The 27,548-nt window shown below is 40.4% G+C and overlaps 1 protein-coding gene across 1 annotated transcript in view; it reads right to left on the minus strand.

Moving 5' to 3' along the window:
* igsf11 (immunoglobulin superfamily member 11) overlaps window positions 1–21,434 on the minus strand; it is a 163,749-nt gene extending 142,315 nt beyond the window's left edge. The window contains exon 1 of the mRNA XM_036562779.1: window positions 20,905–21,434. Coding sequence (XP_036418672.1) covers window positions 20,905–20,965 — 61 coding nt within the window. The 5' untranslated portion in view covers window positions 20,966–21,434. The remainder of the gene's footprint in view (window positions 1–20,904) is intronic.
* Window positions 21,435–27,548: the final 6,114 nt, after the last annotated feature.

Genomic DNA, 27,548 nt, shown 5'->3' on the forward strand with positions numbered 1-27,548 from the left:
GTTAATACAATACTTATTTATTTTAAAGAATGCAAAGATAAACTGAAGTTTAAGGACAAAGGTTTCCATAGGTGTCTAAGTAGATGCCTGTTTAATTTAAAATTAGTCTGAAAAATCAGGTGGCGCAACCAGTAAGTCAAATGAAGCAACCAGACCAGCACAGTTTAATAACTTACTTAAAAAACACTTACTTATTACAAACAGAGCATAATCAGTTCTGTTTATTTGGATTTGGATCAGTATGTGAAACCTAAATCTAAAAATCATTGTATTCAAAGTTTTTGATAACATTTTTTATGTGGCCCTTCTGGTCAATTTCGACTATTACAACTTATCAAAACTTTAAAAAAAAAACTAAACATAATGCATGTCATGGGAAATTTTCTTTGTGTTTCATGATACTGTATTTTATCCATATCACCCACTTCTACCTCATACCCATTTGTGGTTTAAGCTACACCCAATTTCGGTATGTAATTTTAAAAAAAGAAGTGTCAAAATCAAAGTAATGCCATAAAAAATATTGATACTCAGATACTTATCGGCATCAGCAAATTCCCGACAATAAAGTGCCAACTGCATTGACGTTACATTACAGAACAAATCTCTAACTTCTCTAACTAATTTCTGAGGATGTTAATAGTCTTAATGCTGAGAAGCTCCTCCTCCAGAGCAGTATTTACATCAAAGACTGTGTATTTCTGCTGTGTAGGTTTAAGAAATTTGATGATTAAGAACTGACAGTTCAGTTCACAGTTACAGTTCACAGTTGACAACTAAATCATATGAAAGCAATAAGCCACAAAAGGTCACGTGTTTCAGTGATTTTACCACGGCTAAGTGGGGTTATTAGGCACGACGCAAAGCAAATTACTTGAGATAAAATCACTGAAACACATGAGCTACTGCTTTTACAAAACATAAAATATGATAAAATACACAATTTTTCATTAAAAAATGAAAGCTATCGTTATTAATAAAAATAGATTTATTTTGCCAAAAATTTTGTTAGAGTGTGTTGCTATTTTTGTCATAAATTAATGACTATATCACAATATAGCAGTGCTTACGGCAAAAATCTTCACTTTAAGTAGTTTTTGTCCCCAAATTACCCCAACAACGACAATGCTGATTCTCACTTTGAGAGCAGATTGAACACAAGCTCAAGCTGACAAGAAAGAAATGGCGCGTAACGCAGAATGTCTAAAGCCGTGGGAGCTGTGACAGTCACCCGATTGGGTCTTGCTGTCACTCACTCTCTCTTTCTCTCGCTGGTGTAGTAATGGACAGATTGGGTGAGAGAGATCTGAGAGGATGGACCATCTTCTGCTGCTTATGAATTACATATGGCCATCTGATGGACGATCCATTACTAATGCATCCATGTACGTACATGTGTTTCAGTTTCTCCCAACTGCCAGAAGAACACTGATTACCCTCCTGAGCTAACTCTCAGGGCGCTCACATGGGAGATACGCTCCTTAAATCCACCATTAAAATTTGATACAACGGCAAGAGAAATGAATATCACAGAGTTCAGGCCATACAGTCACTTATTTCTACTGCGCTCAACTCTGGAGTCATGATGAGGATCCAGGATGAGCTGCATGGCCAACTGAGCATCCATATTACTTGACCTACGAGTGAAATGTAAAACCTTATTTATCATTACAGGATGTATCGATAGACATGTCTACAAGTTACAGAGGAGAGCAGGGGTGAGATTTAAGAGGTGGAGTGGGGAATGTCTCTGAAAATAAAGAAACAAAGCCACTGGATTCTGATGTCCCATCCTCAGTAAACAATGCAATAAACTTTTGGCGCTTGGATCCCTAATAATTTCCATTTTAAAGGGGAATTTTTAAAACTAGATTAGATAGTTAAGATTAGATGGTTAAGATTAGACGGTTTGGTGTGAAATGCTCCACTGTAGGGAAACTTGTCGAGTCAGAATTGTTCACAGTGGTGGTGATAGGAACCAGACATCCACTTCTAAGTTATATGATATGGTTATGATGCTGCCTGACACCTAAAACTGGGCAACATGGCAAAAAAGTAATATTACAATACTTAAAATGGTTTTAATGATACATGACAAGTCATGATATTTACTTTTTCTGATATCTGGTAAATTCAAAATGTGCCACATTTAAAAGAATACCATAAAAATGCAGTTTAAAAGTGTTTTCAGGAACTGATAATGTCCATAATATGCTCAAAAAAGCTTATGGGGACATACTGTAACAATACTTCCCAAAAACTAGAGCTGGGCAAAAATGTAATATTATGATACTGCAATAAGTTTTCACAATACACAATATGCTATAATATTTATTTTTTCAGACATAAGTTGGAACAGATATGCCACATTTTAGAAGTACTATCAAAGACTACGAATACAATAATTTCTCCATAATATTTTGCACAATGAATTGCACTAAATCCAATTGAACAGAACTAATAATGCATCTTTGTAATCAAACACGCAGTTGGAAAGTGTTTTGAAGTACTGACGATATCCACGATATTCTCAGAAAAGCTTACTGTGACATACTGTAATGTAATTTACTCCAATAATGATAAATATTGTTATATTACCCAATCATACTGATGCCCAAGACGTTGTTTTACGTTCGTTTTGTTATAAGATTTTGACCTAAACCGTGTTTTTTCTAATCCATTCATGGCGAAGAGGCACATGCAGGGCTTTATAAGAAAAAATATCACCCAAAGAAAACATATTTTTCAGATTCTCCATTATTTCACCATCATAAAAACTCACAACATGTGTAGGTTCACTGGTGATTTTGGATAGTAAATAAAAAGTATGTGTTGTAGACAGAAAACCGAGTCAATACTCTCCTCCACAATTTCATATCAAATCACTTTGAATCTTTATTGCTCAAAGAAGAAACTATGCAGCAGTTTAGTAGTGTAACTATAATTCAAAGTTGGTTTCAAAACATGAGTGTTCACACAAAAATGTGGTGTCACATATTTGCAAAATGTGTGATCCATGTGGACATTTTTTACCCTGAGATACTGATTCCCAGTGTAGAGAGACGAAAGAAGAAGTGAAAAGAGAGAGCGAGAAAAGCTATTTGTTCAACTGTCACTTGCCGACTGCAGCGATGGCTATCGCTTTAGTGCAGCACAGTAACTCTGAGAGATTTGAAAAACATCAACCTTTGGAGGAATATGAAATTATTGCATGAGGTATTTTTAGAGCGCTGTAATTGCACAGTCAGTGAGCTTTTATATCGATAAAAACTGAGAAATGTTGCAATGCAGGAACTGGCTCAATCTACTGGACCATGAGCATCACACGGTTCATCCACTTCTGCCATCTCACCTGTTTCTAACTGATATACAGTCAAGATTAGATAACTGACTGCAACCCTCACTGATACATCCAGTAATAATAACTAACAGTAGGGATGCACAATGATATCGGAATCATATTAGTATCTGCAGATCTTTGATACAATACGTACATTTTATACACTTTACTGGATCTGCAACCCTATATAAATAAATGTTGAGTACTCTGTAATGCTAATCCATTTTGGCACATACATCCAAGAAAAATATTGGTTGTTGGCCCACAGTTCCTGTTTCGGTGCGTCCCGAACAAACATATACACTGAATTTGGTGCTTGGACCCCTACATATTTCCATTTTAAAGGGGAGCTCCACTCATTTTTAAACATTTCTGAATATTTGTCATTGAGATGTAAACAATTATTCAGAGTAGTTCGATGTGAAATGGTTCATTGTGGAAAAACTTCACAAACCAGCTCATAATTTTTTAACGTGGTAGTGTTGGGAACCAGGGGTCGCAATGCCTACAGCACAAATATAGCCATTTTATTCACAACTAAAAAGCACCAGTGAACCTACAAAGGTCTTCTGAGATTTTATATTCAAAGTTGATGATGGGAAAATAGTGCAAATGCGAAAAGATACCTCTTCTTTGGGTACTTTGGGCATCTCTCCCCACCATGAAAGTATTTTAATGATGTTTCAAATGTTTCAGGCCAACATTTTACTGCTAAAATATACATAAAGATGTTCCAGGTGCCAGCAGGTAGAACCATTTCATAACCATTTCATGTAATAACGTCTGGGAGGCAGCTTTTAGACACATTACACTCTTCAGACTTCTGGTTCCATTCACCATCACTGTGAACAATTCCGACTCTAAAACAACATATTTCACATTAAACCACTCTAAATAACTTTGTTTACAACCCCAATGACTGAAATATGTATAAATTTTGAAAATAAATTGGTGGGATTCCTCTCAGACCTTATTATTCAGAGGAAGTTTATGCATGACACACGACACTGCAAGAGAAATCGTGTGAAGTGTGCTTGACGACAGCTTAAAAGACAGAGTATCAATGTCTTTTCCTCCTTTTACAGAATATCCTCTAGTTATAGAAGTTACACAAGTCACAAAATGTCATCACAGACAATAATCCCTTTGTCAGAGCACTCTCACCCTTTCCTCACCACCCAAACTCACATGATACAGTTAATTCAGAGGGAAAGATCACATGGACACAGGTGACCTGGTCCGGGGGGGGGGATTACAGACGTGTGGTGGCTCGTAGCATCACAGCTGTTAATGCCAATGCGGACCCAGATAGATTTCTAAACACATGCACACCTCCCCCACCACTTTAACCCCATAAACAAATCAAAACAAGCAGCAGCCACTTATTCACCGTAAGCCTTTCCTTCCTAAGCCCAAAGAACTACAGCTGGTTATCCCTTGTGTAGATTTGCACTGTGGGCTGGGTTTTATGGAATAGTATACATTTGCTGTTTTGATTGTTCGTCACATGATCATGTGAAGCTTATGTTTTAAAGCGTATTTGTAGTTCCTCCCCCCCTCGTTCACGGACCCCGCTCGGCCTGAGACCGAGATGCTGGTAGACTGTGTTAACACAAAGCTCTCGCTTTGAAAAGCTTAATCCGGAGAAACTACGCCAGAGGCGAAGCGGTGCTTTTCCCTGGAAAGTTTAGTATGGAGTCCATAAAAGAGGGTACATGTGTTCAATGGTGGTATCGACTCTTGGAGGATCTGCTGGCAGATAAAACATTTTTTTTTGAGGTTATGTTTATGATTCCTGTTGTACAGCCTGTACAGTGAAACATCAGGGGTATGAAAGTTCAGCTCATTCTCCATAAATCTGGTTTGCTGAGAGGGGTACAACTGAAACATCTGACATAGATGTGTGTAACGATACACATACTTTCAGGTTCGATACAATTTTCCATTCTGAGGTTCGAGGATTCGATTTGGGTGTTTGGCTCAGATAAATAACAGTTCTCCAGCAGAACCTTTTCACCTCATGCTGCGTGCCTCTCTAACGAAACCGTGTTTCTGACAAGTTTTAAGGTTGCTTTAAGCAGGTCTATGTAAGTTCTGGGGATTTGGAGACCTCTCTGGTGGAAATATGTAATTGCATACAATGTGCAGATAAACATTTGGCAGTTCTGCTTTAGACCCCTTCCCCTAACGCAGGGGTTGGCAACATGTGGCTCTTTTACTGCCCTGTTGTGACTCCACAGCAGAATCAGATTTTTAGATAAAATAAAAAATTATGTTGCAGTAAAATAAAGCTCTGCTGATCATTCTAACAGAGTTTTAACAATAAATGGTCATGAACGCTGGAGTTAATGTAGAACCGCTTATTCACCTTAGTCAGTCTCCCGTTTGAATTGTCCTGTTCCACCTTAAATGGTGCCGCAGTTACATTCTGGACTTCATCTTCGCAACGTTTTAGTGTTTGACAGTTTCTCATTGCAGATTAAACGTATCAGGAAACTAGCTGGAGTGATTATAAATGCTAACAAGTCCATTCGAATCCAAGTTATCGATGTTCGTCTTAAATCTTTCTCTTTGCCTTTTTGTTAACTACTAGCTAGGCTGGATTGTTGTCTGTGTTGCTGTGGTGACCAACGGCCTGCGCACCTTCAGCGTTAAAGGGTGAATTAGCAGTTCTACATTAACTCCAATGTTTAAGACCATTTATTATTAAAACTGTGTTACAACGATCAAGAATTTGAACAAGAAGCTGGCGAATGAGAAGCGACTTCTAATGCTGAGAGACATTTTACAAGAAACTATTCTACTTTAGCGGAAAAGTTTCCTGTCAGAGATGTGAGAAAAGTGACTATAGCACATACAGAGACATATTTACAGCCAAGATGGTAAAATGTACATAAAATGTTGTGGCTCCCAAGCTGGACTGATTTTTGTTGAAAGGTCAAAATGGCTCTTCTTAACATTTGGGTTGCTAACCCTTGCTGTAACGGATGAACCTGAAGACTGAAAGAGTTGAAAGACAATTCAAAGGGAACTCAACACTTGGTGAAGGGCGTGTCTTCCAAGCATGTGATGAAAGTAACTACTATCAACATCATATCTTCATCAGCATAATACTGACTTTGCATTATAAACAACACTACTGAGCCGGACCTTCTTTCTGAGGCTGTACATGTGACATTAATACACTGTGTGCTATGTTTGTTTTTAAAAATATGACATATTTCCTCCCTGGAATTTATTCAAATCGTTGGTAAAATGGGACGAAATGTACTTGAGCACCACTTAACATACACAGGCGTCCAGCCAAGTGTAGCCCATGTGTGGGAAACACTGCAAAATAAACCCAGAATAACACAAATCTTAGAATTTACAAGATTTCAGAACTTCACAACAAAAAACGGCAAGTCATTTGAGCATGGGTGTGTCCACAGCATAAGCCCCGCCCCCTTATTCAGCCATTTTAGTACCGATAGTATGTACCCAGGTGAGTAGTTTTGATTGTTGACAGTGGTTTCCAGGAAGACAGCAAGAGAGAGACCCTCAGAAGAGGCCTATCAGTTTTAAATTTTGACTTCAAATTTGATTTTTCTATATGAATTGAAGCTGTTAAATGACTAATCTATTGTGCTTCTTTAGGTGCTCTAGATCAGGCATGGCCATTCTTGGTTCTATAGTTCTGCAGAGTTTAGTTTTAACCCTAACATACCTGATCCAGGTAACTAAGGTCATCAGGAGCATTTGAATATTATAGCCAGGGCAGATGGTCATCAAGACAATGGCCATCCTCTTCCAAAAACCTGGCTATGCAGTAAAAGGGGGAGCATTTTTCTTTACGATGGTAATTACCAGTAAAAATGACCCCTGTATGGTCCAGGTTGGGCTACTATCACCAAAAATGTTCACAAACTTGGCACTGAGAGTTCACAAGTTCACTAGTGTCACAACCAATGTGCCAAACGTCCACCACTGGCAGCCATTTGGCAAAACATTGGAGAACGTGCACTGAGCACTTAACTGCCCGCCCTTGACCCCATCACGGCATGACATCCTAGACCTCCGACTGTTTACAAGCTCCAGATTCGACCGCGAGGCAGCTCCCTTATGGTTCGTGCCCCCAAGAGCGGATCTTCTGCATTAGTGCACTCAAGAGGGCTTTCAACAGGAGACTCGGTCGGCCTGTACCGGGACGCCCAAGCCCTTCAGAGGTTTAGCCGCTACCGCTGCCGCTCACTCTACTGTCGTTGCCGCTGAGGGTCTTTAGAAGGTGACTCTCTCGCTCGGTCGAACCTCCTCCATCATTTATTGATACGCTTCCCCCGAAACGAGGCATGGCAGGCGTCTTTAGTGCCTTTCCTCTTCTCCTCCCTGCCTCGCTCCCCTTTCCGTCGCTCACACTCATGCACTTTCTGAGCAGTCCCAACGGTCTTTTAATTTTTGAGGGGTTATTTTTAGCTGAAGATAATCGAGGTGGAAACTCCCATCTGTCCCATGTACATCCCAGCTGCCCTGCTTTTCAGCGAGGGAAAAAAGGCGCAAGAGCAAGAGAGGAAAGGGGAAAAAAAGAACATTTGCATGATCATACCGACAGTAAATGGTAGCTCGAGAGAGCAGCTTGATGTTTCAATCTTTGGGCGTTTAAAAGGCCCCCTGGTGTCACAGCTATGAACATGATTGCGGTTGTCACCCGCTGAGGTTTTGTCAATGTATTTGTCGACGGTTCTCTCGGGTACTTATCGCACATTCCCTTCGTCCTGAGACGCCTTTCCCAGCACTCACAATGATTTATTTCCAAATGCTAATATCTTTATAACTTTCAGCAGTTCCACAAAAGCAATGAGCAGTGAAATGAGAACGCCTCCTTCCTCATATTTCACAGAAAAACTGTTTTTTTTCCTATTAGGAGTGACTGGAATATCAAAGATGAAGACATTTCAAAGGGTACATATGCTACTTTTTTCTTTCCCTGATGTCCATTTATGACATTTGTGTGATTTTATGTACCAAAAGACTGTTTTTGCTACTATGCCTGAAACTGGGACTGAAATATTTAAACAAGCTCTGTTCTGATTGGCTGCCCTGTATTGTGCCTTCTTCAAAAAGCGCTACACTCTTTAAACACTCCTTATAACTTCAGGGTGAATGGGTGGGGCTAAACTGTGGTAGGCTGTATAGGCGGATAAGTAAATACTGTAAAAGTGCAATTTTAAAACCGCAAGAGCTGCAATTTTTATTTTAGCCCACATTTCAGATCATTAACTTAAATTTTTAAATAGGAAAATTTTATCTAATAACACTGAGTTTGGGAATGACCTGTAGATGAGTTGGACCAATCAGAAGCAACCAAATATCCATGTGCTGTGACATCATCACAGCTAAATGACACTCTTACACCAGAAAAAGTGGATATTCTGGTCTTTTTGGCCAAAAACAGCAGGCATTGGTCTTAGTTTACAGAAAATGGTCACAATTTAAAACGCAGTCACAATATTAATCTGAAAAAATCGCAATTAGATATTCACCCAAATCGTTTGGCCCTAGTAAATAAATGTTGGTCTTCATTTCAAACTGTTTTTGCAGATTAGTTTCCAAATATGGACTGTACACTTAAAAGCGTGTAACAACAGAAGGACCCTTTTCTCAAAACCCTTTCATTTAATCATGCAATAGGGTTCTTTGAGTGTTCATGGTCCTGCATAGAACCAATTTCTTTACTAAAGAACCCTCAAAGAACCATCTTTTTTAAGTGTGAGTGACTGCTTACATGCTAAATTATGGGGTGGGCGATATGGCAAAAATGTAATATAGTTTTGGAGACATTTTCACAATATTTTCGATTTTTTTTTCTGAGCTTCAATACGTTGGAGTAGAAAAGGCCCAATCCCATTTTTTATTTTTACCCTTACCCCTTGTTTTCGAGTGTCTCCTTGACCTGGGGGACTGAGTTATAAGGGGTAGAGGTTGAAATCTTCCTCTATGAAGACCCTCAAATAAAAAGAGCATCACTTCATTAACAGCTACTAGCGCTGCTCTGTAGGCGACCCTGCCAGTCTGCAGTGACAGCAGAGGAGGGTGAAGTTCAGCTCCTCTCTGCTGGGCTTTAGTTACATTTAGGGCGTCATATGACTTCAAAGAGGGGGGGGGGCAATTATTTATTATCACCCACCCCTAATTCTTCAGTGATATGAAGCTGAAGTCAGATATTTGAAGGCTTCTTGTTCGAATTTTCCCATTCCACCTTAAATGGAGCAGCCGTTACATCCTGGCACTTCAGGCATCAGAACTGCTGGACTATTTAAGGTGGAACAGTAAACTTAGCTAGCTAGCTACCAAAACATTAGCATACTATTAGCAATTTTAGGCTTGTTATCAAGAAAAGGACCATAATACATTGAAAAGATATTAAATGAAAATATTAAGATGGTAATCCTAATTATTTAAACAGAGACAATTCTCTGTTTATTTGGTCTCTTGTGCCGCCATCTTGCCAGTTTTACTCTGAAACACCCCTGTTTGGAGTCTCTGAAAAACCTCTGTTTGGAGGGCCATGTAGCCCCAACACTTCGCCCCACCCCTCTATCTCAACAAGAGTCAGGACACCCTACCCCTAGATGTGAACATACAAAACGGAGGGGTAGGGCTAAGTGGCAGGGGCGAGGGGTGAAATGGGATTGGGCCAAAAAATAGAAATACAATGACTTATTCAACGTTTAACATAAATCCAATTCAACAGGACTAATTATGGTAGCTTTGCAATGACGCATGCAGTTTGTCGCCTAAACTCTTTTATTTAAAAAAAGACAGGGCAATTCAGTTTTTATGGCTACGTTCACATTACTAGGTTGAAGCGGCACAAATCTGATTTTTTGCCCTGATGTGACTCAGATCTGATCTTTTCAAATTCAACCTGAGACACTTTTATATGTGGTCCTAGATCGGATATCCGATTCATGGCCATGCGACCTTAATGTGACGCTCAGATCAGAATTCATGCGCTTTCTTCCACTGCGCATGCGCCATCATTCAGCGTTACCATGGCAGCAGCACTGAACAGAAGTTAAAGCCTGTAAACGGTGGAAAAGCAGCTCATCTCACCTTTTTCTCCTTCGTCTCGCTCTAATAATGAAGCTAAGAGCTGATCAGAGTTAATTATCTTCTCAGCGAAGCTCGTTCTGCTCGTTAGTTTGTGCTGACGATGTATGTGATTCGTTCACGTGACGTTACTGAGGATGAGCTCATGTGGGTCATTTCAGGACACCGGTTCATCACATTAATGACAGATTTGAATCACTTACCTAAACGAGTGTGAACCATCGTTTCAGAGAGATCAGATTTGAGCAACAAGGCTTGTAATGTGAACGTAGCTTATGACATGGACCCTTTGAAATACAGATCTCAAGCTTTTTGCCTCAGAGTTGCATTGTTTTAAAGTACTGGACGAGACTTAAAACAGACTGAAATATGATGGATAAGTATATTATAAGCATCTAGTTCTTTTCTGACGTCAACCAGCTAACTCTAAAATACAATTCCACTCATCTATATTCATGTTTTTGAAGCGGCTGCCTTCAATGACTGGCTGAAAAGTACGAAGCTGTGATGAATTTTAATTGGCCCAATCGATCTGCATATCCAATAGGCTTCCCAGCCAGATAAAAAAGAGCTTTTATCTCTTTTTCCTTCACTGTTTATCCTCTCACTCTCTCACACCTACGCACTTCTCTCTCTCTCGCTAATCCATCATCTCCGTCGCTCCACAAAGCCTCGCGAGGTCCAAACTTCTGATTACACTGCTCTCTCCCAGTGCAGGCCTAAGCCAACATGCACTACGCAATCACATAGACGGAGAGCGCGACACACAGCGCTTTCCCTCCAATCCATCATACACTCCGTGTCCTGTTCAATCACTTTACAGAGTCTGAATCAGAGGCTAAACATAGCTTCGAACTTCTGATTACTTTTTTCCTCTCTCTCTGTGTTTAAAGTGGGATTACTGCGCTCGCTTTTTTGGCCACGTCCTCTCTAGGTTAGCCTTCGGTGGCTGTTCCTGCTGTGCGCGCCCAGCCCTTAATGGCAGGAGATGCAAAATTAATGGCAGGAGGTCCGGCCATGTGAAGGAAGAGTAGTCCAAACAGAGAGTGACAGCTGCAGCAGACGTGGTCTGAGCTCAGCTCTCTTGGAGGGAACCCAGCGATGGCCTGCTTGCATAGTAGATCAGCCATCGCCAAGATACACAGCAGCAGCTCTTAGATTAAGGAAGCTGTAATCACTATTGTGATTCTGGCCTTTTGCGATACTGAGAAGGTCACGACGTGCAAATGAGCTCTCCAGCCAATCACGGTGCTCTCTGCTGAAATCCTGTATCAAACAAGAATGGGAAAACATTTCACTTTCAGAACTACAGCAGTGTCTCCTCAGTTCCCAAACGCTTACAGAGTGTTGATAAAGAAGAGGTGATGAGACACAGTGGTAAACAGGCCCCCGTCCCAACTTTTTTGGAACGTGTTGTTGGCAAAAATTTGTCAAAATACAGTAACATTTCTCAGTTTTAGCATTTGATATGTTGTCTTTGTACTATTTTAACCTCTTATTCTCCAGGGTATATTTTGTTTTTTCCATCTGAATTTACATGACCAAATCATAAGGCAAGTTATTCAGTATCTGCATGAAATAAATGTAAATTTTCATTTTATTATTATTATTATTTTTTGTAAAATTTACCCTCATATTAACAGAACATGTTTTATGATCTACACATATTGCTATATGCTTACAATTTACTGCTGAAAGCCAAAAATCTTAGACACTCTTTGTATTATTTTATAAAAATAATGTTCACAGAGCAGATCACTGAAGAGACGCCATCTGTTTATAGTTTATAGCCCAGATTTGTGGAAAAATGGGTCGACTTTCAGTAGACAAAAAAAAAATTGTGAGTTCAGCTTCTTTTATTATAAGGGTTTAAAATTACATCACCCATCTATTTGACTGGAAAGAAGACAGTTACAGCTCTCATACGACCCCCACCTTTAGAATGTAGCTTATGAAATATGAAAGTTATGAAGAATATGACGAAGTGCGTTTTGGAACCACCGGTGGAGTTGAAAAGGTTCAATTAAATATGGGGTTTTAGTAGGGCTGGGCGATAAAACGATAACGTTAATTATCGCGATATAACTTTTCCTCGATAGATTGATACGACACGTTCGATAAATGTTTGATATAATACACCATTCTCACACTTCCACGTTCAGCGAAAGCCTTGGAGGCATTTTCTACTGCAAGGAAAGCGACACTACTCCGCTGTCGCCAGGAGAGGGCGCACTTCCGAGTTTTTCTACATGATTAGAGAGGGAGGGAGCCACGAGGAAGATGAGTCTTTAGCAACGGCTGAAACGCAGAGTTATACAGTCCCTGTTTGAGTGGAGCGACCGGCGATCTGCTCTCCTGTGACCGAGTGTGAGTGACGAGGTCAGTGGTGTAACTGTACTGACCTACAGTGAACTCGCCTCTTTCCGTACATCCTAACCAGCTTTAGCAGCGTTAAATCACGTCTGCTCCTCTCAACTACAGCTCTGCTACAGCGCTCAGTCATATTTTAGTATTAGTGCATTCCCAAGTAACGAAAGTGAAAGAAAGAAGTGGGTTCGTGTAAATTACAGCTCTGATTTAAACGACAGTAAACTGAGGAAGCTGTGAGGCAGTGGAGAGCGGGAGAGCAGAGAATTGATGATACTGTAGATCAAACAAGACACAAAAGCACCGCTTTCAGTTTAAACGTTCCTAAAAGGAGGACTCTGTTTGTCTGGTGTTGATATTTTGCGGTTCACCCCTTAAACAACTACGATAGTATAGAGAAATCCAGTCGTCTAGCTGGTGTCTGAATACTGTGATGTCATGTGTAGCGGGGTAGCCGAGCGCTCGGCACCAGCTACAAATAATCTGTTTTCTTTCTTGAATTATGACTATTAAAAAATAGCCATGCTTTTCCAGCTGGTAAAAACAGCTCACCAAACACTTTCTCCCACTCTCCCGTGACAGATCTGTGAAATGTCCCACTGTTTGGCGAGTGTTTGTCGTGTTCAGACCATAAAGGATAGTTTAAAACAGCAATTAACCAGCCAAAGCAAAAAACTTGAAAGAAATAATGATTTGACATTTATCGCGGTATGTATCGATATTGAATGATATGAATTTTGTTTATCGTGATCACATTTTTGGCCATATCGCCCAGCTCTAGGTTTAAGTGATTTTGACATCATTGCATTCTGTTTTTATGTAAATTTTGCACAGCGTCCCAACTTTTTTGGAATTTTTTTTCATATATATATATATATAGTATATGTGTGTGTGTGTGTGTGTGTGTGTGGTGTGTGTGTGTCTAACGAAACCGACTTTACAACAGGTTTAAACAAACTGAGGGGGTTCGTTTGAAAAAATAATCACATTTTATTTATATATATATATATATATATATATATATATATATATATATATATATGTGTGTGTGTGTGTGTGCGTGTGTGCGTGTGTGTGTGTGTGTGTGTGTGTCTAACGAAACCGACTTTACAACAGGTTTACAACAAACTGAGGGGGTTCGTTTGAAAAAATAAATCACATTTTATTTTATATATATATATATATATATATATATATATATATATGTGTGTGTGTGTGTGTGTGTGTGTGTGCGTGTGTGCGTGTGTGTGTGTGTGTCTAACGAAACCGACTTTACAACAGGTTTACACAAACTGAGGGGGTTCGTTTGAAAAAATACATCACATTTTATTTTATATATATATATATATATATATTTACATACACACACACACACACACACACACATTTTTTTTTATTTACATCATTTTAACAGAACTGTCAACACAACCCAACTGTCCTTTGTCATGGGAAAATTTTATGAAGAAGCACTATTATCAGAACACCAGTGAGGCAACATGCTTGACCCATCAATTCGCCCACTAACCAACAAATCTACTTCAGCCCACACTTTGAGATGTTTCACACACACAGCCTTGCTAATCTTCAAAAACAAACATATACTCATAGTCATGCACTTCAATGGAATTCTGAAGCTTTTAAAGCTTTTTGAAGAAGCACAAGCTTCCAAATCTGCAGTTCAGTTTTGCACAATATTGACAGACAAAACAATTACTCAACGGATAACACAACAGACGTGGCAAACGCAGAGCATCACTAGCAGACAGCATGGGAAAACAAGACATCAGTACACTCTGGATTATGCTAATTGCTTCTGTTTCACTGATCACCGATTGGCCTTAGGGTACGTTAACATATGTAAAATTTGAAGTGTTAGCCTAACTGCAGATCTAGCATATGAATGATATGACCAGACATTGCTTTGAATTAGTGAACCGAGTTACTTTAAAGTGCCGACACACATGCTCGCAGCATAATCTCCACAGAAAAGCACTGACCAATCGAAAGGGTTCATCTGGAGCGACCGTACGTGAGTCTAAAGTCACCATGTCCAATGCCAAGTGTGTGCGACAGGGGTTTAAAGCCCCCCCAGCTTTGGGCTGTGGAGCAGTAGGCCTGTGTTCTCTGGAGTGATGGACCTCCAAGACCTTTGGGATGAGCTGTGATCCAGAACTGACCATCCAACATCAGTACCTGACTTCACTAATGCTCAAACCCTCACAGCAATGTTGCAACATCTAAAATAAGGCCTTCCCAGAAGAGTAGAGGCTGTTACTGCAGCACAGGAGGAACAAACTCCCTATTAATTTTTTTCATTTCAGCAGAAACTCTGGATGAGCAGCTGTCTACAAACTTCCACCATATAAACAGATCTGACAGAAATGCCTCCACCGACGTGAGCGTCAGGAAAAAGGAGCATCCTGATTGTGTGATGCAGCTGGGGATCGGAGATTCGCCATATTGACTGTGTCAACTTAATTAGTGTAGAAAGGGAACGCAATGTGTGGCAAACCAGAGAGAAAAATCAATGGGCCAACAGACAGACGTTATGTGTGGCATTCCAGCATAAGGTTTTCTAGGTTTTGTTTACACTGATTAACCTTTCCAACTACAATGGAAATACCTGGAAAACACACAATGTTTGCCTGCAGATTGTTGGAAAGAAGGCGGCCTCAGGTTGACGATGTTCAGGTCAAAGGTGGGTTAGAACCTGAGCTTCAACGACAGGGCAGCCTTTTCCAAACCATCAAATGTGTCTCGCTAAATTAGCGCACTAACGTTCGTCATGATGCCTGAACGCAGCCTGACGACGAGGAACGTAAATCAAGCAGGACGAAACCAAAGACTGCCACTGTTACATGCTTGATATCATAATAGTAACAGAACCCTTTTGATGCTATATAGAACCTTTCTATTGGCCCTAAAAGGGTTCTGCTATTGTTACAAGCTTGAAATAGTAATACTAACAGAACCCTTTTCGACGCAATATAGAACCTTTCTAGTGGCCCTAAAAGGGTTCTGCTATTGTTACAAGCTTGATATCGTAATACTAACAGAACCCTTTTTGATGCTATATAGAACCTTTCTAGTGGCTCTAAAAGGGTTCTGCCATTGCTACAAGCTTGATATTGTAACAGTAGCAAAACCCTTTTTGACGCTACATAGAACCTTTCTAGTGACCCTAAAAGGGCTCTGCCATTGCTAAAGCTTGATATTGTAACAGTAATAGAACCCTTTCGATGCTATATAGAACCTTTCTAGTGGCTCTAAAAGGGTTCTGCCATTGCTACAAGCTTGATATTGTAACAGTAGCAAAACCCTTTTTGACGCTACATAGAACCTTTCTAGTGACCCTAAAAGGGCTCTGCCATTGCTAAAGCTTGATATTGTAACAGTAATAGAACCCTTTCGATGCTATATAGAACCTTTCTAGTGGCCCTAAAAGGGTTCTGCTATTGTTACAAGCTTGATATCGTAACAGGAACACAACCCCTTTTTTGACGCTATATAGAACCTTTCTAGTGGCCCTAAAAGGGTTCTGCCATTGTTACAAGCTTGATATCGTAACAGGAACACAACCCTTTTTGATGCTATATAGAACCTTTCTATTGGCCCTAAAAGGGTTCTGCTATTGTTACAAGCTTGAAATAGTAATACTAACAGAACCCTTTTCGACGCAATATAGAACCTTTCTAGTGGCCCTAAAAGGGTTCTGCTATTGTTACAAGCTTGATATCGTAATACTAACAGAACCCTTTTTGATGCTATATAGAACCTTTCTAGTGGCTCTAAAAGGGTTCTGCCATTGCTACAAGCTTGATATTGTAACAGTAGCAAAACCCTTTTTGACGCTACATAGAACCTTTCTAGTGACCCTAAAAGGGCTCTGCCATTGCTAAAGCTTGATATTGTAACAGTAATAGAACCCTTTCGATGCTATATAGAACCTTTCTAGTGGCTCTAAAAGGGTTCTGCCATTGCTACAAGCTTGATATTGTAACAGTAGCAAAACCCTTTTTGACGCTACATAGAACCTTTCTAGTGACCCTAAAAGGGCTCTGCCATTGCTAAAGCTTGATATTGTAACAGTAATAGAACCCTTTCGATGCTATATAGAACCTTTCTAGTGGCCCTAAAAGGGTTCTGCTATTGTTACAAGCTTGATATCGTAACAGGAACACAACCCCTTTTTTGAAACTATATAGAACCTTTCTAGTGGCCCTAAAAGGGTTCTGCCATTGTTACAAGCTTGATATCGTAACAGGAACACAACCCTTTTTGATGCTATATAGAACCTTTCTATTGGCCCTAAAAGGGTTCTGCTATTGTTACAAGCTTGAAATAGTAATACTAACAGAACCCTTTTCGACGCAATATAGAACCTTTCTAGTGGCCCTAAAAGGGTTCTGCTATTGTTACAAGCTTGATATCGTAATACTAACAGAACCCTTTTTGATGCTATATAGAACCTTTCTAGTGGCTCTAAAAGGGTTCTGCCATTGCTACAAGCTTGATATTGTAACAGTAGCAAAACCCTTTTTGACGCTACATAGAACCTTTCTAGTGACCCTAAAAGGGCTCTGCCATTGCTAAAGCTTGATATTGTAACAGTAATAGAACCCTTTCGATGCTATATAGAACCTTTCTAGTGGCTCTAAAAGGGTTCTGCCATTGCTACAAGCTTGATATTGTAACAGTAGCAAAACCCTTTTTGACGCTACATAGAACCTTTCTAGTGACCCTAAAAGGGCTCTGCCATTGCTAAAGCTTGATATTGTAACAGTAATAGAACCCTTTCGATGCTATATAGAACCTTTCTATTGGCCCTAAAAGGGTTCTGCTATTGTTACAAGCTTGATATCATAACTGGAACACAACCCCTTTTTTGACGCTATATAGAACCTTTCTAGTGGCCCTAAAAGGGTTCTGCTATTGTTACAAGCTTGATATCGTAACAGTAATAGAACCCTTTTTGACGCTGTATAGAACCTTTCTAGTGGCCCTAAAAGGGCTCTGCCATTGCTAAAGCTTGATATCGTAACAGTAATAGAACCCTTTTGACGCTGTATAGAACCTTTCTAGTGGCCCTAAAAGGGTTCTGCCATTGCTAAAGCTTGATATCGTAACAGTAATAGAACCCTTTTGACACTATATAGAACCTTTCTAGTGGCCTTAAAAGGGTTCTGCTATTGTTACAAGCTTGATATCGTAATAGGAATACAACCCCTTTTTTGACGCTATATAGAACCTTTCTAGTGGCCCTAAAAGGGCTCTGCCTTTGCTAAAGCTTGATATCGTAACAGTAATAGAACCCTTTTGATGCTATATAGAACCTTTCTAATGGCCCTAAAAAAGTTCCTCCCCCCGAACGTCAGTTATAACATAACCACATTACAAAAAAAAACACCACCAAATGAAGCAGAATGAGTGAATCTGGAACTGTCACCATCAAGAAGTGAAACATACCAACAAACCAAGTCCAACATGCTGGCCAGTTCACGCAACGGGTTTGCTTATTTGCCATATATTTGCTATTTGTGGGGGCCAAATGTTCCCAGAGTGATGTATAATGGAAAATGTTGATGTTGTGGAGGCATCTGGCTAGTCTGGTCCAAATGCTCTTCGCTACGAAAGCCTCCAGCCTCAATCAGAAACAGTAAAAAAGGTCAAAACTGATCTTTGATAAGATTAGAGAGGTTAAATTCTTGCATAACTCCACGGTTAAGCCAGCAGCACTGCTGTGTCTGATCCACTCAGACCAGCACAACACACACTAACACACCACCACCACGTCAGTGTTACTGCAGTGCTGAGAATGATCCACCACCCAAATAGTACCTGCTCTGGGGGGTCCATGGGGGTCCTGACCACTGAAGAACAGGGTAAAAGGGGGCTAACAAAGTATCAGAGAAACAGATGGACTACAGTCTGTAACTGTAGAACTACAAAGAGCACCTATACAGTAAGTGGAGCTGATAAAATGGACAATGAGTGTAGAAACAAGGAGGTGGTCAGAATGTTATGTGTATAAAGATCATGTGGTCATATCTGCCCGGTAGACGTGGCGACCCCTGGTTCCTATCATCACTGGGAAGAAATCTGATTTTCACTACAATCAACCACTTTGATTTCAGTGATCAAATTATGCAGAATTTTAAAAATTTGGTGGAAGGTCAGAGTTGGGCCAGTGTTAGCTGGAGTGATACAGAAGTCAACCCAAGTTCTCTCGGTGTGTGTGTGCATGTGTGACGATGCCAGAGCTCATCACGTGGACGAAAGCTCTCCTTAATCAGGGACGGGGGGGCGGATTACGGGGGGCAGACCTTCACCGTCTGGCCCTGTTTCCATTTCAAAACATCCATGACATTCGCATTTCTCAGCAGCGGCGATGCTGCAACTGCAATCGGACTCACGATCCCTCTGACCAGAGACCACCTTTTCTGACAGGGTGGGGGGACGTCCCTCTCAGACTCCAAACTGCCTGCAACCCTCATTCGCCAGGAGAACAGAAGGAGGTTCCTGTGACCAGATTCCATCACTCAGCTGAAGAGGCCTTCAGACCCTGGACTGTCTCCTCTTACTGCAGGCTACACGCTTAAAGATGGTTCTTCAGTAAAAGCAGTGGTTCCCTTTAGAACCATGAGGGCTATATAGAACCATTTGCATGCTTAAATGGTTCTTTGCATGGTGAAATGGTTCTGTATAGAACATTTTTTAGAAAATGATTCTGTATAGAACCAAAAAGTGTTCTTCTATTGTTAAAGCTTGACAACACAACAATAGCAGAACCCTTTTTGGTGCTATGTAGAACAAATGTAAAAAAGGTTCTACACAGAACCTTTCTTATGGCGCTAAAAAGTGTTCTGCTATAGAATGTGTTGTATATGGTTCTATATGGAACCTTTTTGAAAATGGGTCTGTATAGCAGCAAAAAGGGTTCTTCTATTGTTAAAGCTTGACATCATAACAATAGCAGAACCCTTTTTGGTGCTATGTAGAACTATTTTAAAATGGTTTGACACAACACCTTTCTTATGGCGCTAAAAGGGTTCTACTTTAGAATGTGTTGTATATGGTTCTGTAGAACCTTTCGGAAAATGGTTCTGTACAGAACCTTTTTGAAAATGATTCTGTGTGGCACCAAAAAGGGTTCTGCCATTGTTAGAAACTTGACGTCATAACCCCTTCTGATGCTTAACAGAACCTTTCTAACGGCCCTAAAAGGGTTCTGCTACTGTCACAAGCTTGATGTCATAATAGTAACAGAACCTTTGTTGATGCTATCTAGAACCTTTTTAATGGGCTTGAAAGGACCCTTTCAGGGCCATTAGAAAGGTTCTATATAGCATCAAAAGGGGTTGTTACTATTACGATATCAAGCTTGTAACAATAGCGGAACCCTTTTAGCACCATAAGAAAGGTTCTGTGTCAAACCATTTTAAAACAGTTCTACATAGCACCAAAAAAAAGGGTTCTGCTATTGTTATGATGTCAAGCTTTAACAATAGAAGAACACTTTTTGCTGCTATACAGACCCATTTTAAAAAAAGGTTCTATATAGAACCATATACATCACATTCTTTAGCAGAACAAGGTGCATTGTAACAGAACCCTTTTTGATGCCATATAGAACCTTTCTAATTGCCCTAAAAGGGTTCTGCTATTGTCACAAGCTTGATATATTATTTTGATGCCATATAGAACCTTTCTAATGGTCCTAACAGGGTTCTCCTATCATTACAAGCTTGATATCATAACACCTTTGGTGCTATATAGAACCATTTTCGAAAAGGTTCTACATACCACGTATAACACATTCTCCATTAATCTGAAGAACCATTTCACCATGCAAAGACCCATTTAAGCATGCAAATGGTTCTGTATCAAACTCATGGTTCTAAATAGAACAAGAACCCCTGAAGAACCATCTTTTTTAGTGTGTAGGCCACATTCGGGCCAACTTGGCCACTTCTTAGTCTCCACACTCACTTCTTTTAGACCAACAGCAGAAGAAGTGAAGGAACCTCTGAAGAAAGTTCCACATGGGATGTAAAGCCAGAACCTGAAATAACAGAGAACCTACCGGCAGAAAAGCAACTCAGACTCACCTTCCATGCAGAAGAGCAGCAGCCAAGCAATCCACAGGTCAGAGTTGTGAAATTTCACCATCGTCTTTGGGTTAAACGGGAAGCTTTGAACAAATGTTTTCACGTAGATACCGTTCAAACTCGACCCCTCCACAGTTTCTGAGGTGGGGAATAACCGCTCCTGGAACCAGAGGACATGAATGAAGTCTTTACCGCACGCTGTAGCGCCCAATTTCTCAAAAATACGACACGGAAATCAGTTTTTGGGAGGAAAATAAGAGACACTAAAACTGTAAATACTGCATTTCCACCAAAAAATGGCGCCAATCGGTATCAGCTGAGAGAACTTGGTGACCGTTAACGTTACTCGTTTGTGTTTGTTTTCTCTCCTCGTGGCGAACCGTTTTCTCTCAGACCTCCTCCACGGCTTCCCCCCGTCCTCCTCCGCTCATCACCGCCGCTTCCCGCGTTATAAGTCCGTCGCTGTCCGAGAGAGGAGTCCGTCCTGCGCCCGGTCAGAGAGTGCCATCGCTCCGCTCCGCTCTGCTCTCTCCGCCGCTCTCCAGCGCTGATTAAGAACTCTGCTCGCCTGCTGTTGCCTGGAGACCGCTGACGCCATCCGGGTCTCGCGGTAACGACGCCCTCCTGTGGCGCGAAATGGAGATGCTAGCTCGGTCAGCTTGGAGAAAAAAAGACTATTATTGTGTTTTTAAAGGGGAATTACATCGATTTTTTTCTCAGCATTTCTGCATAATTCAGTGGTTGAGATGTAAACAGAGTCATTCAGAGTGGTTTGACGTCAAGTAGTTCACTGTAGAGACTCAGATTTCTTTACAGTGGTGGTGAATGGAACCAGACGCCATGGCGTCTACAACACAAATATGGACATTTTATTTACTATCCAAAACCTACACGAGTCTTTTGAGTGTTTATATGTAACTTTGATGGGGGTAAAATAGTGATAAGTATGAAAAAAATACATTTTCTTTGGGCACTATTTTGCCTTGGAACACTCTACATGTATCCCTCCATCATGAATGGCTTTTAAAAAAATACAATTTAGGCAAAAATCAAATGCTCACAATACAAACTCTCAAAACTATCACAAATCAATGTTTCAGATATCAGTCAGCGTATCCAGCTTTTAGAGGCATTAAACTCTTTTGACGTCTGGTTCCATTCACCGCCAGTGGTTCTCTTCAATGGAGAATTTCACACCAAACCACTGTGAATGTCTTCATATCTTAACCACATATACATACATATATATATATATATAAAATTTAAAATATTATATATATATATATATATATATATATATATATATATATAATGTTGATGATCATATGTAATCAAAAATAGTGGTAAAAATGAATTGAGTATAAAAAGTATGATTTAGGCCTTCTCAAAATAATCGTAAAACAGGGTCTCAGACATTAGACAACAAATTCATTACCGTTTCATGTAGGCTAATAACTTCCTGTGAGGGAGCTTTTAGAGGGGGACGTCTGGTTCCTATCACCACCACTGCGAACAGTTCTGACTCGGCACGTTTCCCTAATGGGGCATTTCACAGTAAATGACTGACGTTGTTTCCATCTTAATTATGTATAAATGTTCCAAATTCCAACAAGTTTCTTTTCTTCAGTCCTAATTTATTCTTTCTTTTTTAGTGTTTCAGTGTGTTTTTACGTCCGTGTTGTATCTGTTATCTTTTCTGCTGTACGGCTTCATGTGTTAATTGCTTTGACATTCATGAAGGTAAATCAGTTCAAACCAATGACGCCCACTGAACTGAAAGAGAGAGAGAGAGAGAGAGAGAGAGAGAGAGAGAGAGAGAGAGAGAGAGAGAGAACGAAAGAGAGGGCGAGAGAGAGAGAGTGAAAGAGAGAGAGAGACACAGAGATAGAAAGAGAGAGAGAGAGAGAGAGAGAGAGAGAGAGAGACACAGAGATAGAAAGAGAGAGAGAGAGAGAGAGAAATACAGAAAGCAAGAGAGAGAAAGAACAAAAGAGGGAGAGGGGGAGAGAGATAGATAGAGAGAGAGAGAGAGAACGAAAGAGAGTGAAAGAAAGAAATACAGAAAGCGAGAGAGCGAAAGAGAGAGACAGAGAGAGAGACAGAGATCGAAAGAGAGAGGGAGGGAGAGAGAGCTCGCGCTTCCCGCCACTGCCGCCTCGCGGCGAACTTGAGACGACTCCCTCACAGCGTCTTCAGTATAAACAGGTTGTTCTTTTTTTCCTTCCTTCTTTCTTTTTCTTTCTTTCTTTCTTTCTTTCTTGTCCATTTCTTTCTTCTTTTCCTACTTTTTTAACCGAACATTAACGCCGAACGTTGTTAAACAGTTTGTCGCTGTATTTGTAGCCCAAGAGAAAAAAAATCAACCACATTTCCCGGCTATCGTCAATTAGCGTTAGCACGTAGCTAAAACACCAAAACAACCAAAACACCCACCGAAATAAGCATCACTGAGCGGATATAAACAAAACTACTCACCTTAGAACCGGATTTTCAGATCCTGCTGCCTGTAAAACTCCATATTTTGTGAAATCAGTTCGTTTTACTCCGATGGTTCTGTTTGTTTACATCATCCTTAACTGCTCGTCATTCTGACTGGGCCAAATACATAAACAATTAATCTTATTGGCCAAATAAATAAGTGATCACTCTGATTGGTCAAATAAATAAACAGTCAATCTGATTGTCCCAAATTAAAGTCACAAGGTGACTCTCACTTAGCTCCCTACTCCCTATGTAGTGCACTATATAGGTCATGAAATCACGACTTCTTCATCCAAACAGTGTATTATATGTCGAATAGGAAGCCATTTGGGATTCAGTCTTAGGCTGCAGGACTCTCTGTTTAACATTAAGTGTGCTATTAGAGTGGACCGATGTTTGTAGTGCACTATAGACGCAGTAGGAAGCCATTTGAGATTCGGCCTAAAACCTTTCAGTCTGTTTGAATACAGTAGAAGACTCACATTGTGTTAGCATATTATAGTGGTGAGTTATAATAAAGATTCTTTTTCTTTAAATATTATCTGAATATCAAGTTTGTCGATTATATGGCACTGAGTTTAGCAATAACAGTGCTAACTGCCATGCACTTTATTAATTATGGTCTAAAATAAAGGGAATATATAAAATATTTAAAAATATATAAATAAAACCTAAAATCTAAAATAAATAAAGGAGTCTTAAAGGGAAACTCCACCATTTTCCCTTTACAATGTAATCAGGCAGTCAGAATGGTTGGATGTGAAATGCTCACTGTGGTGGTGAATGGAACCAGACGTCTGGCACGACGTCTCAACGCCTCTAGAAGCTCCCTCACAAAAATTTTAGCACATGAAATGGTTATGAATGTGCTGCCTGATGTCCGAGACACTGTGTAATGATAGTTTTGAGACCAAGTTTAGGCCTAAAATGTAATTTTTAAAATTCATTCATGGTGGAGAGGTACATATAGGGCATTGGACCCCATTTTTGATCAACATATGGAAAAATAGTGTTATTTAAAATATGGTATATGGTAAAATACAGTATGTAGAAGATGTGTGTAGGTTCACTTTTCATTTTGAATAGCAAATAAATTGGCTATTTTGGCATCATGACCCCTGGTTCCCATCATCATGACTGTAAAGACATCTCAGTCACTAAGATTCTCTACAATTAACCATTTTACGTCGAACTGGTCAGAATGAGAGCCAGTAAATAAGCAGAAAATTAAGCTGAATTGCCTTTTAGTCGTCATTAAGGCACTTATACTCAAATTTGGCTCATTAAACTAAGTGACCACAGCACAGGCCGATGTTTCCCAACTCCAGCGCTGCACGTAACCTGGACAATTTTGTTTCCCTTCTCCAGTACTGCTCATTGAGTTCATTAAGGAACTGATCATTAGCTAATGATGTGGCTGGGGTGTAGGGACAGCTTGAAACTGGATAGTGCAGGACTAGAGTTGGCAAGCACTCGCGTGGGCTAACCATGGTCATGGTTCACCACTGGAAACAGTCCATTTCTCCTTGAATTTAAACATGCAACTCTATTAAAACCTACAAAACCTTTGGCAGGTTTTTGAAATGTCAGTGCAGAGCAGCAAAAAAGCTTCACGCCTGAGTTTGTCATCGCTTTATTGTGCTGACTTCAGGGAAAACACCTACACCTATAAAAGCAAGGTTCTTGCTCCTCGCTTGACACCCATCTGTCCCTTCTGTAAGAAATCTGCCGAGCAGCAAGGCGAGGCGAGGGCCCGCAGCTGATTCCGCTGATGTAGCCTTACCATACGGCGCCCTGCAAACTCTCAGAACATGCTAACTTTTTATTACCCCCACTCCCGATTAAAATTTCAGCATTTTCCAGATGCTTCGGTGATGAAATATGCAGGCCCGAGATTGATGGGGTGTGGCAGAGCAAAACGCAACATGGCGGTTAGCATCTAGCCTGAGGAGTCTGGCGCCGAATGAGGGGGTAAGGTGGGGAGGGGGGCTCGTCACAGTTTGACGGAGGGAGTGGGATGTTACCCCAATGCGCCCGGAGGCAGAAAGCTCCTCTCTCGTCTTATCTGGAGAGTACAGTTGTCTTGGGCAAACACGCTGGGAAACAGACATTGCAGCCATAATGGATGGAACTAACTGGCCTTTCTCTCTCTCTCTCTCTCTCTATCTCTCTCTCTCTCATCCGCCTGTGAAGTGAGTCTGTACTCCATTCTTCAAAGTGGAGCATTCAAGCAGTACTGTGTTTGAACTTTCCTTGTTCTTTTAGACTGTAAACATGAGGAATCATTTTTTTGGGGGGCCTCTAAACTTCAAATGAGTTAAAGAACATTGTACTTCCCCCTCCTAATGCTGTTTAAGCAATACTTCAGTGTTTTCCAACCCAATCTGCTGCATCTGTAGCACACAATGAACTTTACACCAGTAACGATATGGGTGGTTGTTTTCTGCTTTGGCCTGGAGAACAGGACGTCCAATATTTCCATAAACAATCTGAAACCTTACCTCTTTATGCCACAATACACTTTTCTGCTGTACATCAGGCTGTTTGAGATGAGCTTGACGCCCAGAGAAGTTCTGGACGTTGTTGGCTCTTTAGGCCACAATACATGCTTCCACTGTACATCAGGCCATTTGAGATGAGCTTGACGCCCAGAGAAGTTCTGGACACTGTTAACTCTTTAGAGCACAATAGAAGTTCTAGACATTGCTGACTCTTTAGGTCACAATACACTTTTTTGCTGTACATCAGGCCGTTTGAGATGAGCTTGATGCCCAGAGAAATTCTGGACGTTGCCGAGTCTTTAGGCCACAATACATGCATCCACTGTACATCAGGCCATTTGAGATGAGCTTGATGCCCAGAGAAGTTCTAAATGTTGTTGACTATTTAGGCCACAGTACATGTTTCCACTGTACATCAGGTCATTTGAGACGAGCTTGACGCCCAGAGAAGTTCTGGACACTGTTGACCCTTTAGACCACAATACACATTTCCACTGTACATCAGGCCATTTGGGATGAGCTTGACACCCAGAGAAGTTCTAGACCTTGCTGACTCTTTAGGCCACAATACACTTTTCTGCTGTACATCAGGCCGTTTGAGATGAGCTTGATGCCCAGAGAAGTTCTGGATGTTGTTGACTATTTAGGCCACAATACATGCTTCCACTGTACATCAGGCCATTTGAGATGAACTTGACACCCAGAGAAGTTCTGGATGTTGTTTACTCTTTAGGTCACAATACACGCTTCCACTGTACATCAGGCTGCTTCCACTGTACATCAGGCCATTTGAGATGAACTTGACACCCAGAGAAGTTCTGGATGTTGTTTACTCTTTAGGTCACAATACACGCTTCCACTGTACATCAGGCTGTTTGAGATGAGCGTGATGTCCAGAAAAGGGGTCAAAGGTGACAGGCATTCAGTTGTGGTTTTTGGCCTTGACCTTTACGCACATATATTACTCCAAAATTTCCTGAATCTTGTGAATGTTTTATGCACCACAGAGGGTGAAATAACTAAAATCAATCACTCGCTAAGGAACGATGTTCTTAAATGGCACATATTTTGGCAAAGTAGCAAGCCTCGACCCATTCTACCTCATAAAAGGCTAAGGCCTTTGGACCTCCGTTTAAGTTCCTAGTCTTGAATTGCCCCTTATCCCAATGTTTTTGAAACATGTTACAGGCATCAATCAGGTTTGTATAATGCAAGTCAATGGGCAGTTGATAGAGTTTGCCAGTAAGTGTTAATGTGACCATATATTTCCATAAAGGTGTTTGTCAATATATTTTTTTTTAATTCAGAGTTTGGACTGGGTTTTTTGTGACATCACAAATACAGTTCTGTTTTTGCAGCTTAGCTTCTATATATGTGTGAACTGTTCAGCAAACGGTACATTTTGAAACTTATATTATTATTATTAAAATAATGTTTACATACTGTGTCAAATACATGAAAAGTTTTCCATGATATGGGCCTTTAAATTCCATAAAGATATAACATTTTAGAACTAGTCACAAAGTTTCAACGGAGTGAAAGTTGGAGTACAGTAAGAGAAGAAAGGTTACATAATGTGTAGCAGTCACTTCCCAGATGTCCGGTTAACACAAAAAGAAAGTAGTGACTAACAACAGCCTGCATACAAACATACATGTATTA

This window comes from Colossoma macropomum, unplaced genomic scaffold, assembly GCF_904425465.1.
Source record: "Colossoma macropomum unplaced genomic scaffold, Colossoma_macropomum, whole genome shotgun sequence".
Lineage (NCBI taxonomy): Eukaryota > Metazoa > Chordata > Actinopteri > Characiformes > Serrasalmidae > Colossoma > Colossoma macropomum.